The 13,366-nt window shown below is 51.0% G+C and overlaps 5 protein-coding genes across 5 annotated transcripts; 3 read left to right on the top strand and 2 right to left on the bottom strand.

Annotated features, from left to right (window-relative positions):
* Nucleotides 1-19: 19 nt before the first annotated feature.
* Nucleotides 20-1,569, top strand: SETTUDRAFT_148296 (uncharacterized protein; the record flags this gene model as incomplete). Its single annotated transcript, XM_008025290.1, has 2 exons — nt 20-111; nt 169-1,569. 2 exons carry the CDS (start codon nt 20-22, stop codon nt 1,337-1,339), a joined length of 1,263 nt encoding a protein of 420 aa, XP_008023481.1. The 3' UTR covers nt 1,340-1,569.
* A 3,156-nt stretch (nt 1,570-4,725) lies between these two features.
* Nucleotides 4,726-5,244, bottom strand: SETTUDRAFT_168065 (uncharacterized protein). The gene has a single exon (XM_008025289.1). The coding sequence runs from the start codon at nt 5,165-5,167 to the stop codon at nt 4,841-4,843; it is 327 nt and encodes a 108-aa protein (XP_008023480.1). The 5' UTR covers nt 5,168-5,244; the 3' UTR covers nt 4,726-4,840.
* A 400-nt stretch (nt 5,245-5,644) lies between these two features.
* On the bottom strand, nt 5,645-7,684 carry SETTUDRAFT_148294 (uncharacterized protein; the record flags this gene model as incomplete). The annotated part of the gene is made up of 3 exons (XM_008025288.1): nt 5,645-7,164; nt 7,221-7,369; nt 7,579-7,684. 3 exons carry the CDS (start codon nt 7,682-7,684, stop codon nt 5,665-5,667), a joined length of 1,755 nt encoding a protein of 584 aa, XP_008023479.1. The 3' UTR covers nt 5,645-5,664.
* Nucleotides 7,685-9,398: 1,714 nt separating this feature from the next.
* SETTUDRAFT_168062 (uncharacterized protein) lies at nt 9,399-10,800 on the top strand. The gene is made up of 4 exons (XM_008025287.1): nt 9,399-9,586; nt 9,670-10,152; nt 10,237-10,371; nt 10,509-10,800. The coding sequence occupies exons 1-4, from the start codon at nt 9,575-9,577 to the stop codon at nt 10,545-10,547; spliced, it is 669 nt and encodes a 222-aa protein (XP_008023478.1). The 5' UTR covers nt 9,399-9,574; the 3' UTR covers nt 10,548-10,800.
* A 1,039-nt stretch (nt 10,801-11,839) lies between these two features.
* On the top strand, nt 11,840-12,369 carry SETTUDRAFT_106697 (uncharacterized protein; the record flags this gene model as incomplete). Its single annotated transcript, XM_008025286.1, has 2 exons — nt 11,840-12,216; nt 12,282-12,369. 2 exons carry the CDS (start codon nt 11,840-11,842, stop codon nt 12,367-12,369), a joined length of 465 nt encoding a protein of 154 aa, XP_008023477.1.
* Between the last annotated feature and the right edge of the window lie 997 nt (nt 12,370-13,366).

Here is a 13,366-nt window from a genome sequence, read left to right as displayed (position 1 = left end):
ACAACCAACAGTCGCCGCCATGGCCTTGCGCGCCGCCGAGTGGCACAGGCTGCCGACGAGCCTCACCGAGCTGTGCATTGACACCACCCTGCGATGCGGCCAGTCTTTCCGGTACTTTATACATGCATTCGCCGCCCGCGGGCCACCCCCCGTCTAACATGCCTCCAGATGGCGCAAGTCGGCCGAAAACGAGTGGTCAATGGCCCTCCATGGTCGCATCCTCTCTCTCCGCCAGGACGCCCAGCATCTACACTATCGAGCCACATATCCATCCGTTGCCGCGGCATTGCCCACTCCGCCGCCGTCCAATGCGCCCTCAGTCGCCCCTGAAGATGACGACACGCTTGCGCTCGTCAAGCACTACTTGAATCTCGCCCCCAATCTTGGCCGCCTATACGAGCAATGGGCCGCCTCGGACGCCAACTTCAAGAAGCGCGCACCCAAATTCACCGGCATACGGATATTGCGACAAGATGCCTGGGAGGCGCTCATTGGCTTCATATGTAGTAGCAACAACAACATCAGCCGCATATCGGGCATGGTACAGAATCTCTGCCTCCACTATGGTCCCTTGATCGGGCACATTGATGATATTCCCTACTACGACTTTCCCACGCCAGCCGCCCTCTGTGGCCCCGATGTTGAGGCGCATTTGATGAAACTTGGTTTTGGATACAGGGCGAAATACATCGCCAAGACTGCGCGCATCATCTCAGAGGAAAAGGGATTAAAGTGGCTGGACGACCTGAGCAACCCAGAATATCCCCAGTTTGGTGTCCAGGAGAAGCCAGCTGGGCATATGCTCGCTGATGGGCGAAAGGGGTACCGGAAAGCGCACGATGAGCTACTGGCACTTCATGGCGTAGGTCCCAAGGTAGCAGACTGTGTATGTCTCTTTGGTCTTGGCTGGTCCGAGTCCGTCCCGGTCGATACACATGTCTGGCAGATTGCACAGCGCGACTACCGTTTCGGCAAAGGCAAACACAGCAGCTTAACCGCGGCAACATATGTTGCTATAGGAAACCTATTCCGCAAACTATGGGGCAAAGAAGCAGGCTGGGCTCATTCCGTACTATTTACTGCAGATCTAAGGGCATTTTCAGAGCGAGTAGTAGCCAAGGTCGAAGTTAAAGAAAAAGAGGTTGTAATCAAGAAGGAGGAAGACGAGACAGCCGTGGAATCAACTATCAAAAAAGAAGAGGACGAGAAAGTTGGTGAGACAATCATCAAAAAAGAGACGGCAAAAAGAAAGCGCGTAAAGAAAGAACCTCTAGACGACCAGCCAGCCGTAAAAGCCAAGCAGGAGCCTACGCGGAGAAGCAAGCGCCAACGCATATAATCAACCAATCTGAGATACCCAAATAAACACGTTTTCCAGCAATTCATCCGAACATGGCTACTTGTTTATAGTATCACGTCTTTGAGTACACCGATAGTACGCTTTTCATCCCGAACAAAGACAGATGCAGTTAACAATACAACTTCTCTCTTGCCGGACAACCATGATTCTAACCACAAGGACAAGTAGCTTCGACACACTTATATCGTCCATCCCTTCAACCCCAAAACACACATCAAGCCTACCATTGAACCTAAAACACCGCCACATGGAACCAGTCATCCCCCCCACAGACCCGTGTTTGCCACGCCTCTCGCATTAGATTAGCATGGAACCCGTCTACATACTGCACAAAGCCAGCCTCGAAAGCGTTCAAAGACTGAATTTACAATGGACCTTGGAATCACTCATCCCATCCCATATCCTCTAGCCCGATCATCCATCCATCTCCCTCCAGTTTCTTCGCCACAAGCACCACAGCATCGAAATTTCCCACCATCTATCCATCCAACTATCCCTCATACTATATTTCTCTCCCACGCAGACGAACCCACGGCCATCTTTCCCTCCCATCTAAATTTCTCACCACCATGCCCTTTCTGTGTCTTCCCAGCGTGTCCAATCTCATCCAATAACTAATCCCAATACTCTAACTCTACAAGTATTTTCTGTACGATATAGGCTGGAATGGATATCTTTATGAAGGAATCATATAAGCACTGTTATTCGTGGCGATGAAATAGATGGAAAGGGATGTGGAGACGTAGGTCGTGTTGCGCTGTATGGAATCTGGGGATAAAGTTGAGGCGGGGATATGAGTACCAAGACAGCCGAGCGTTAGAGAAGGCGTGTAGGTTTATGTGTCTACAAGGTTTCCCTAGTAAACCTAGGTGGTAAGGTGGTGTTGTTTTGGATTTGGCAAACGGGCGAGATGGAAGGATGAACAAAATGGGTGTTGTCGAGAACATAGTATGCATATACAGCTGTCTGCTAGTTTTCCAGAGCGTTGCAGGACGCGGTTGGGGTATGAGGGAATTTTAATGCGCTTTTGCGATGGGCTAGGGATAGGAGCAGATTTCGGTGGTGTAGTAGTATCCTCGCGGTTGGTTCTGACACAGCGGGAGAACGGATAGATATCTCTAGTGGATGGTAATATCCAACTTCTACCGGATGTTTTTACGCGCCTACATTTGCTGCTGACTTTCTACCGGTTGTTAGTCAAAGCCTGCTCTTTGTTTCTCTTGTGCGCTGCGACTTTTCATCACTGCTACGAAATATATGTAGTGCTGACGAAGAAGTCTGCTTGTGAGTTCCTTGACGTCATTGAGCTATTGAAATGTAAAGAAGGTCAGAAAATCTTGTGTTATGATTTGCCTTGGGTATATCCGAAGCTCCTGTGATTCATGGAGGAGGTGGATGTGTCACTGATTCTCCAACTGGTGGGTTGGAAATTCGTCGATGCGTACGCTGTTGACGATTTATATGACTTTATCTCTATACACAAATCGAAATTGGATATCACGTCTAAAACATACATCGACAAAGTTGAACGGGCTCATATCACCCGCCAAGTTCACAAATAGAGAGAACGAATTGACTTTTTATATAACATGGACTTGTTGCAGTACTGTTGATTTACTGCTCTCATAACGCATCATGAATTTCAGTGTTGGGATAGTTTATCTCGATAGGTGTGGTTTCATTATGTAGTCTTCAACAGCACGTCATTGACGAGATGTGATATGAAAGAAATCCTTTCCAGCTGTATTTTGAACGGAGTTGGCTGCAAAATGTTAGTGCATTGTACTGGTGATGTGAATTGACCAGGTATATTTCAAATCAATCTAAACTGAAAGGAAATAGCAGTGATAGTGTGCTTGTAGGAATCGCGAAATTCCTGCTGGGATAGGCAAGAAGCGCAGATACACGAACTGGAATTCCTCTGGGTGGAAATACTGGGACTTCAAGACTCAGATTGGAGTTGCCTGGGATATTTCGTCCACTATGTAGCACAATGGCGCTCTTCTAGCGGGAATTCTCATTTATTCAGATGCTTTGTGGGTTTCCCCAAGTGATTTGGCTTTTACTAGCCAAATCGTGTACCTAGTTCAAATAACTGACTTAGTAAGCTCCAGGAGCTTCTGTCATTTGTCACACTCGTCGAACTAGTCGACCGCTAGCGCAGAATATTGTTTGTAATACCTCATAGCCATGTTGACTTGTGAGCCATATTAATAGACACTGACTCCAAAACACCGCAATAGTTTTCAAAGAACTGACTGCAACTTGTGATGGATTCACCAAGTCCGAGATCGGTGCCACTGGATCTTCCAGCTTTGTAATCACCTCCTTGCCTCTTCGGACACCAATACTACACATCCGCTGCATGGTACAGTAATCGAAGAAAACACCAGACCCAACACGTATAAATTAATGCTTAGAAATAGAGCCATGCTGCGAGCGCCATGCCGGCTTTCGCTATCAAATTTTTTTCCCTATCTCCAACGAGTAAAAGAAAGGTGACTTGGCCCCCCCTTCCCACAGTGAAGGTGTACGTATGTAGCACACAGTCTCACCTAATGCTTGACTCGCACTGCTATCTCCAACCAGCATGTAAATCCTACCACGAAAGGAAAAAAACCATGGGAGTGGCTATCTGCAACCAGCATGCGAATCCTACAAAGTCCCTCGAAACCCTCATTTCCCAAGAACAGCTAGTTTCCTAAAGAATAGCTGCATGCCGTGAGAAGCAGGGCCTAAAGCGGCGATGCATAGATATGCATGCGAGGCAACCCCGACGATCACACCTTTTTTTTTTAGCGAGCCATGCCAACCATACTAAGTAACCCCAACAACTTTCCTACTTATGTCATACACGCATTCTTGCATGACAAAACATCCCCAGAACTAATACATACATATAAAGAAGGCGCCGCGGAGCAAACAATACACGAGGATTTCCGTAATGTTGATCTCACAGAACATTCAAATGAAAGAAGGAAGAAGAAAGACGAAAAAAAAACTTGCTGGTACCCTGCATATTACGCGTCGCCAACTTGGTCCTCCAGCGCAACCTCGAGTAATACCGGGCCCTATTTCCAGCATCGTGCAGCGTGGGGTAAAGTACGTATGCATACAAGTATGTGTGTGTGTGCCACACCTACATACACAACGTTCTTACTTACATGGACACCACCATTACCACCACCAATACCATTTTTCCAGCCGCCGCTAGCGCTGACACATGGATGCATGAGCGAAGCGGCAAGTACCGAATGCGACCGACGGGTTCCTTGCGAATCCCGGGGATCTTACTCGTCATACCCGCGTGTACCGGGGCGGTATCGCGAAGCCACCCCAAAGAAACAAGTCGGAAAGAAGACGAAGAAGAAGAAGAAGAAGAAGAAGAAGAAGAAGAAGTCCATAGAAGAGAACGAGTGACTGTAGAACCGAGGGTCCCGAGATGCCAAGCCGCAAATGTACCATCGTAAAGGCTGTTGCTTAGAACACCAGTATCCAGCTGAAGCAATTTGCATGGACGCAGAGCGCTGCAAGACTTTTCTTTTCTGCTCTGGCACTGGCAAACAGAGGCTTGGAGTGCCTGCGGGAGCGCTTCATCGGACGGGTAAGCGACGAAATGTTGGGGAGGGAGGGGAACTGCCGAGCACCGGTATGTTGGGTCTCGACAAAAAAGCCACCACCGAGCAACAATGTCTCGGCCTTTGTGGCGCTGGCGCGGGAAGCAACTGCCCCTGTGCTGAAAGCGTAATCCCCAGCTTTGTCCGAACGAATCACAAGTAAGGTGTCTGACCCATGGAGTCTCAGCATATGTACTGTTCGTTTATCACGGAAACAGGGTTTTCACTGGAGGATTACGCATGTAGTTCAGACGCGAGGTAGGTCAGATAGCGGAGGCTGTTTAAGCGCGGAAATACGGAGATGCGTGTGTGTATTAGGGGGGTTATGCAGCCAATGATATACTGTATCTAAGACAGTAACTAGCGAAGGGTATAGTGACAAAGCACCGCATTGGAAATCAAGATCGGGGTACTATGCAATAAGCAAAGCAGAATGGTCTGGACACCATGTCGTGTAACCTTTTTCCCCTTGGGTATTTGCACCAAGGATATGTTGTTGTCCAGGCCCCGGAAATAACCAAGTACGGTAATTGATATGTTATCAGGTTTCCGTCTGGGGAAAGGAGGAATATCCACACACGGAGCGATATGAAAGCAGTTGGTCAAGGGATATCGTTTGATGATTTCAATTGCCGTATATACAGAAAAAACACTATAAAGAACAGAGCGTCCGTAGCCGGAGAGGGTCTACTCAAGCCCAAGCACCTTCTTCATGACAAGGTGCAGCTTGTCACCATTTGCCTTTGGATCCTCGAGCGGAGCCTGCGCACGCCAGGCAACCGTTCGATCCGGACGAACCAAGACGGCGCCCTTCTCACTGACACCCCTGACCTCATGCCAGCGGAAGAAGGTGTCACCATAGTCTTGACCGAAGCCGATGCTTGCAACGGCAATCTCGACTCCCGTGGCCTTGCTGACCTCGTCAGCGGCAGCCGACCAAAGGGGCTTGCCGCCGATGCCAGTCAAGATGGTGAAGCGGTTGTGCCCAACGACATCCCGCGTAGATACCAAAGGCAGTCGAGGGCCTGATCCCTCCTGCGGTGGCGTCAGCCACGCATGCGGTACACGCCAGCCCGGGTAAGTGCTGGTGTACAGCTTGGTTGATCGATCGGAGACATTGGCTGGCCACTCTGGCTCCTGCGTCTCGTCGTCGGTGTACACGGCAGACGACTTGTACCATTGGTTCATCATGGCGCCGATGCAGTGGCGTTCATCGCCTAGGTTCCGGATGGCGGCACGGAACCGTTCGCGGGCGGCTTCGCCTTCAGCTGAGTCCTCCTTCAGCAGCTTATCCATGTCGGCGCGTCGATCAACGCCAGGCTCTCCGAGGAACCCGAATTGCGCATAGAATCCAAAGTTCAGTCTGCCGTTCTCGTTGGTACGGTCGACGACGTACTGGCCGGCGGGTTGGCGCTCTTGGTTGTAGGTGCTCAGCAGCGACTTGTTGGCCTTACCCTTGAGCACGTAGGCCATCTTCCACGCCAGGTTGTACGAGTCCTCCACGCAAGTGCTGATTCCAAGACCGCCGAATGGAGGGTGGCGGTGGACGGAGTTGCCGAGGGCATGGACGTTGCCTGATGGCGACGAGTAGTGCTTTGCGTAGACTTCATCGAAGCTCCAGGTACTGATCTCCTTGATCTTGTACTCGACGCTGTCGTCGCCGACAAGCTCCTTCATGCGGTCCAGAATCTGCTCTTCGGTTGCCTCGAGCTTCTTGTACGAAGGGTGAGGGAACAGCGAAATGACCCAGTCATTCCAGGGCCTGATGAAGTGAGCGATACCCAGAACACCGTAGTCAGGCTGTGGCTTGTCTGGCCGATCCAGATAGTGTAGAAGGCCGCGGTTGTGCTCAGTCAAGTGCTTGAGGTCAGCCTCGACCCAGATACTAATGACGAAGCCATTACCCGGGCCGTGAACCATGGGGAGATCGAGCTGACGTGCCACTGTGCTATCCGGGCCATCGGCACCAGCCAGCTGCTTTGACCTCACGGTGTAGGTCTCGCCTGTGGCTGTGTTCTCAAGGGTGCTGGTGACGGTTCCCTTCTCCGGGTCCTCGGTGAAGCTCACTAGACGCGTATTCCAGCGGATGGGAAAGCCGCGCTTATTGGCATCTTCCAGCAGCAGCGGCTCGAGATCCGACTGGCAGAGACAGAGCGTCTTGGATGGACTGGCATCAAAGTAGTCACCCTGTTTGAGTCAGATTCAATCCGTATCAACTGCACTACGTAAACTGGTTGCCTTACATGACGGTGGGGGTCATTGCCGAAGACGTGGGCGCGATAGATTTCCTCGCCAACCAATGTCTTACAGAAACGTGTATACGTCGAGTATTCTGACACGGGCCACGCTACCTCTCGCGCCTTTTCCTCGATTCCAATTTCTCGAAGGCACTCTGCATGGAGACTAGTCAGCTTCTCGTGTCTTGGAGCGGGATGCACGTGGGATCGTCCGTACCAAGACCAGCCATGTTGAGGTAGTTTGCACGCGGACGAGGCGACGGGCCAGGCTCGGCATCGATCATCAACCCTGTAATGCCTGGTGTGCGTAATCAGGGTCAGCCATTGCACGCCTAATGACCAAGACTTTGGCTTAACGGCGTACCGTGCGATCCGAGGAAGCAGCCGAGGGAAGCTCCCGTAGGTCCCGCGCCTGCAATGAGCACATCGACCTCAATGGGCTGGGTATCTACGCTGCCAATGTCGCCCATTGTGGATGTTTTACTTGGTGATTCCGTAACGCTGCAATGTATGCTGTAATCAGAGTGTCGTCAAAGAAACAAAGGCCTGACTAATGTGATGATTAATGGTTACACAACGCCCTTCTTATGCATCCTCCATCACGTATAATCATGTCTTTTACAATTCACTGAACCGTCCGACAATTCTGCCTCGGTGTAGACTTTTGGTCCGATTCCAAGAGGTACAAATGCCCCGTACCATGCAATGGCAGCACCATCTATGCTCTGCGTATGGCCCGACCATATATTGGACCGGAGGAAACTGAGTAGCTTTCCATCTCGAACTGCACCAGGTGGCCTAGATAATCGGATCAAAGGCGAGTCTACGCATGCAGACGCTATCTCGGTAGAATGGAGGGTTTGAGCATTTAGGACGGAGCTCCGTTTTCTTAGCGTAGCGCTAGCGAAAGGAATCCTTGCTTAAGTTTACTACTTGACGTGTTATTCCACCTCTTTAGGCAATACAGGGCAGCGAGTTCCGTATAGGCAACGGCTAGATTCTAGAAACCACTTTCTTTCAACGTAAGCATAGTAGGGCTTACAGTTTGTAGATGAGCACTGTCTATTATGTAACGATCACGTGACAAAATAGGACCTCCGTCTATCATTATCTCAATCCAGCCGCCACGCTAGCAGCTATCCCCTAGTGATGCGCTAGCCCGAAACAGGCTCAACAACGTAGCCGCAACACGCGCAAACGAACAGGCCCCAGGGTATGAGAATCGGGAACCGAGTAATGGAACAAAAACATGGCAGTGCACCCCTGTGATGCTGATGTGTGGGTGGGGGTAGGATGGGATTCGAGCTTCGCATTCGCACCCTGATTGTCGTCGATCTCCGCCAATCACGTGCGGGGCTTCTGGCAACGGCGACAAAGGCAAAGCGTGGCAAATGGCTGTTAGTAACATCCATCTCACGGAGGCTAGGGCTTATGCGAGCTGCAAGTGATGCCCCCGTGGCAGAGTGGGGGGGGCGACATGGTGCTGGGTTCGCTGTAGGCCCAAGCCAACGCAACTATAGACACGGTGCACGTGTTATTGTGGGGGGTGGGTGGGCGCGCCATGCCCAAGGACCCCCCCGATCGTCCCGTATACGAACGAACGAAACCAAGACGCAAGCTGCCTGATGTTCCAGGAGCTAAAATTCCCCCTTATGTACGGAGGTGACTGTCAAAAGTTCTTGCTCAGGCGCGGATCTATCGGACCAAATTCTCTTAATACACTTTCTATTATCATTTTAGCGTGTAGATAATATATCTTGATAGAGTTAGCATATTACTATAAGTGTATTCTCTAACAGCTAATACATTTTCTAAACTATTCTATTAAGTAAGGGCTTCTATTTACAAACTTAGTACTTATGATTTATAGTCTTAGGCGGTATTTTCGGCGGTAATTAAGGAACCCCTGTTAGCAAGAACTTTTGAAAGCCACCTCCGTACTCATGTCGACTCAAGACCCCTACCACGTGAACTTGTCACTGAGCTGCTGCTGCTATCATTTTAGCAGCAGGTTATGTATTCATAGACGGCGTGTACAGGCTTGCGGGGGCTATTTCACAACGTAATCAAAAATTCATAATTCTGTTCTCGCGCCACTGCAGTTTTTCAATATGGATCTCACTCAGCTTGACGCCCTCTGCTCAGACCTCGCCTTCACTGCCAAAAGACTCAGGGCATTGTGCAGTAGCACACATATCACAGCGACAGCCAACGGCAGCGAGCCTACAAACAACCTCTTGGTTCCTTCAGATGATGCACAAAACCTGGAACATGAAATCACAGCGGCTCAAAATAGTCTTTGTGGCATTTCCTCGCGGCTGGAAACGCTGCTGGTCGGCCCCAGTAGTTTTATACGTTCAATGGCGATGCAGGCAAGTCGGATCTTCCCAGGGGAAAACCCGCCCCCCGTTTGTTTAGTCTGGGTACCAACTTGCTAACTTTGAGCTTGAACTAGAATCAGCTTCTGGCCTGTCTGAAGTGGATGGGCGAGTACCAAATCATCGCCTACATACCTTTGGACGACACCATCTCGCTCGAAGAGCTTGCCAATCTAGCGGATGTTCCCGAGCATACACTGAGCCGAGTGGTGAGGATGACTGCAACCGCAGGCTTCTTACATGAGCCCCAGCTGGGCCATGTTGCGCACACGTCGTTGTCGCTATCTTTTACGACCGAACTGTCACACTTTGACGCTGCCATGTTCCTAGCCAACAAAGTCGCTCCCGCGTCCCTGGATCCCGCCTTCTTCTCCCACGATCAATACGGCACGGGCCTGTCTCCGCAAACACGGCCAACATTCGAAATGCTCTCTCAGGAACCGCAATTCAGCCGCCAATGGCAGGCATACCGTCACAATATGGGCAGCGCAAGAAGCCAGCTGGCATACCTGTCCAGTCTGCTCAATTGGCATAGCCTCGGAGATGCATCAGTTGTAGAGGTAAGTATTCCGAGATGCCGACTGACTCAGCCCGGTGCAGCGCGTATCTGTATGTGTAACTAACAAGATGCATGGTCATATCAGATTTGTGATAATGCCACTACCTTAGCGCACCAGATTGCACAAACGTCGCCGCAGCTTCGAGTTACGGTGCAGACTTATGACTTTACGCCCACGGATACAGGCCTATCTGGCCTAGGCAACGGCGAGAAGGATTCCCTTATCAGTCAGCGCATCACCGTCCAAAGGCGGAAACCCACAGCAACACAGCCGATAAAGGATGCGGCAGTCTATCTCTTACACCCGTCGTTCGGCGCAGCGAGTACGCGAGGCTACACCCCCAGGGAGCTGCTTACTATGGAGCTCGAATCGCACTTTGGCATATTAAGGACTAAGCCGACGGCATTGCTGATACTCGCGCCGGCCATGCTGCCTGAACCGAGATCGGTGCCAGGCAATGTCGAAGTGCAGGCACGGCTGCTTGATTTGGCAGATACGCATTTCACCGGAAAGGGGGCGGTTGAGGTCGCAGAGCTGTGTAAATTAGCAGAGAGCGTCTACGATGCGCATGGAGGACTAGTGGTCAAGAATCGCCTACGGTCGCCCGACGGGTCCACCATTGCCCTAGCCGTCAAATATCAAGCCTTTGTATGATGGCGCTGGGCTTGTTTGAGAGAATGTACCGAGTCAAGTGTATAGAGTTTGTTGATTGATTGCCCGGAGAGGGTAATGACAAATCTGCACAAAGTCATGTTGCGCCAATCAAACGTGTTGCCTGCATGCATGTGCCACGACATTTGCTGGTATCAGAGCAATGGAGGTGGGGCACCGACAACATGCCCATGTCTGCAGTTGTGGTAGAGCAATTCCCCATGCGCAGTCGGCGGGCTCGTCGATTCCGTCGTTGCAAAGGACCGTAGTGGTAGCTGCATCTCCAAATCCCGGCAGGGGTCTGACAGGCCGACCGGGCTGATGCCTGTACATTGGCTAGTGTCGCCAAGCTAGCGTGGCTCCGCTATCCAGGAAACACGCGCCGCCATCCAAGACATGCCGTCAAGTGAGTCGGACCGGCGGCAATCGACGACGTTGAATGATGCGAAATGCGTCTGAATGATGCGACAACCTGCGCCTGTCAGATGCGGTGCAGCCAGCAGGGATGATCGCAAGGCTTGGTACGGGGTTTCCTGCCCCGCGTCTTTCCGAGGTTGGCCCGCCGTCCATGTCGAAATCCGGTAGTCCGGCGTTTTCCCGCGGGGCAAAAAGCTTGGTCCATACCGGCGGTCCATTTCCAGCCAGCCAATACACCCCGATCTGTGAAGCTGAGTCCTGCAATGTTACGGTCCGATTTGTTCACCTACCTCTTTGCACGCCTGAGCATCTGCATCCTCATGTCCTGGGCCATGATTTGCGTCAGAGGCGTTCGCGCCTTGTGCCGCGAAACGCGAGACACTTCTAACGCGATTCAAGCACATGTGCACCACGGGTGGTATTCCGGTTGAATATGCTGGCATGCCGTACCACGCAGCGCTGGCTGTGCCAGTACAGCAGAATTTGGGTCCGGACGAAAAGTCCAGGAGCTGAACAGCAAGGCCAAGAATGGGTGAGATATAAGCCACTGTTGGTCAGCTTATGGCCAACTTCTCCGTGTGCCGCTTCTTCACCAGCTGTTATCTTTTACCACTCGCAAATGGCTCTCCAGGAACAAACTAGCAAAGGCCTCCCGCCAAGCAAGTACCTGTGTCTGACGATTCTCGGCTACCGCAAGCCCGGCATGAGCGAGGAGGACTATCGCCGACATATGACGGAAGTGTCCGCCCCGCTGACGAAGGACCTCATGGCCAAGCATGGAATCAAGCGCTGGACAGTCATGCACACGCCGCAAGCGACTAGGGAGCTCATGAGCCAACTGTACGATCACCAGATGGCAAATGTGGCCGACTATGACTGCTTCAGCCAGGTCGTGTTCGAGAGCCTGGAGCACTACAAGAATCTGAAAGAGGATCCCTGGTATAAGAGCCGCTTGTTCGGAGACCACGAGAAGTTTGCGGATACGAATCGAAGCAAGTAAGTGTATCGGAAGCTGCCCCCCCTGTATCCAGTACATGCGAGTCATGGCTCATAGTTTGCAGGATGACGATTGGGTGGATCGAAGAATGGGTTCACAATGGCCAGACCCGGGAAAATATGGATGCACCATGGCTGTCATTCCAGAACTGAAGGCCGTATTCCGTCGAATGGGCGAGCAAGACGACTGGTGATTTGCAACAGTATGAATCATAACTCGACTCGAATGGTTAGATCATCCAGAGATGCCAATCGGTGACCTTGTTGTTGTTTAACGTGTGTAATGCCCTTGGCTTGGCCGGTTTGGGTAGCCGAGCGGGATGGATGATTTGTCTGTGTCGTATGGGGATCCAAGCTGGAAAAACGGCAGCCTTCCTGAAGCCAATGTACAGGCGTATTGTAGACGGGTACGGCGAAGCACTTTCCCAAAGCAAAAAGCCAGAGGCGGATAATGGGTGGCGGAAGGAAGGCCCGCCCGGACGGAAGAGCCAAAGACCATAGTCGTGGTTAGGGATGTTCCAATACGGTAACCGAGCCTAAAATCGTTGTAATTACCGTAACAACCGTATCATACCAATTGCCATACAAAATTAGGTGTTGTAATTACGGCGTAACAAGCTAACGCATTTAGTACTACTGCTAATTTTGAGTAGTGTTTTACAGCAGCCGGCTCGCCACCACCAGGCTCGCCATGACTACACCGTAGGCTCGTCACCACCAAGCCCATTCTTATATATCTCGCTATTAGAATTATGTTGCTAGGTGTTAAGGTAGGTAGAGTATAGCTGTGTTAGCTAACTAGCCGCGTCGCCAAACCACCAAAAACTAGGCAAAAAAAAACAAGTCTGTCAACTTCGAGTTTTCTGGAAACCGCTAGGAAAGCACGCTATCTAGGAGAACCGACCACGAGGAATCGACTAACAGCACTTTTAACACCTGCAGCTAAGGCGCTAGCGCGCAGTAGGGAGAAGAAGGAGGCCTTCCTTCGTTTTCTCACGCCTGTGAGAATTTTCTCACAGAGCTTGGGCTCTAATGCCAAGACTAGAGGGGCCAATAGGAACGCAGGAGCTTATTGAAGCTCAAATTCAGCAAGAAACACAGACATATCAAAACAATAAAAATAACAAAAAAAGACTAGCCTCAAAGGACC

This window comes from Exserohilum turcica, assembly GCF_000359705.1.
Source record: "Exserohilum turcica Et28A unplaced genomic scaffold SETTUscaffold_14, whole genome shotgun sequence".
In the NCBI taxonomy this organism is placed as follows: Eukaryota; Fungi; Ascomycota; class Dothideomycetes; order Pleosporales; family Pleosporaceae; genus Exserohilum; species Exserohilum turcicum.
This window is presented reverse-complemented; position numbering and strand designations above follow the sequence as displayed.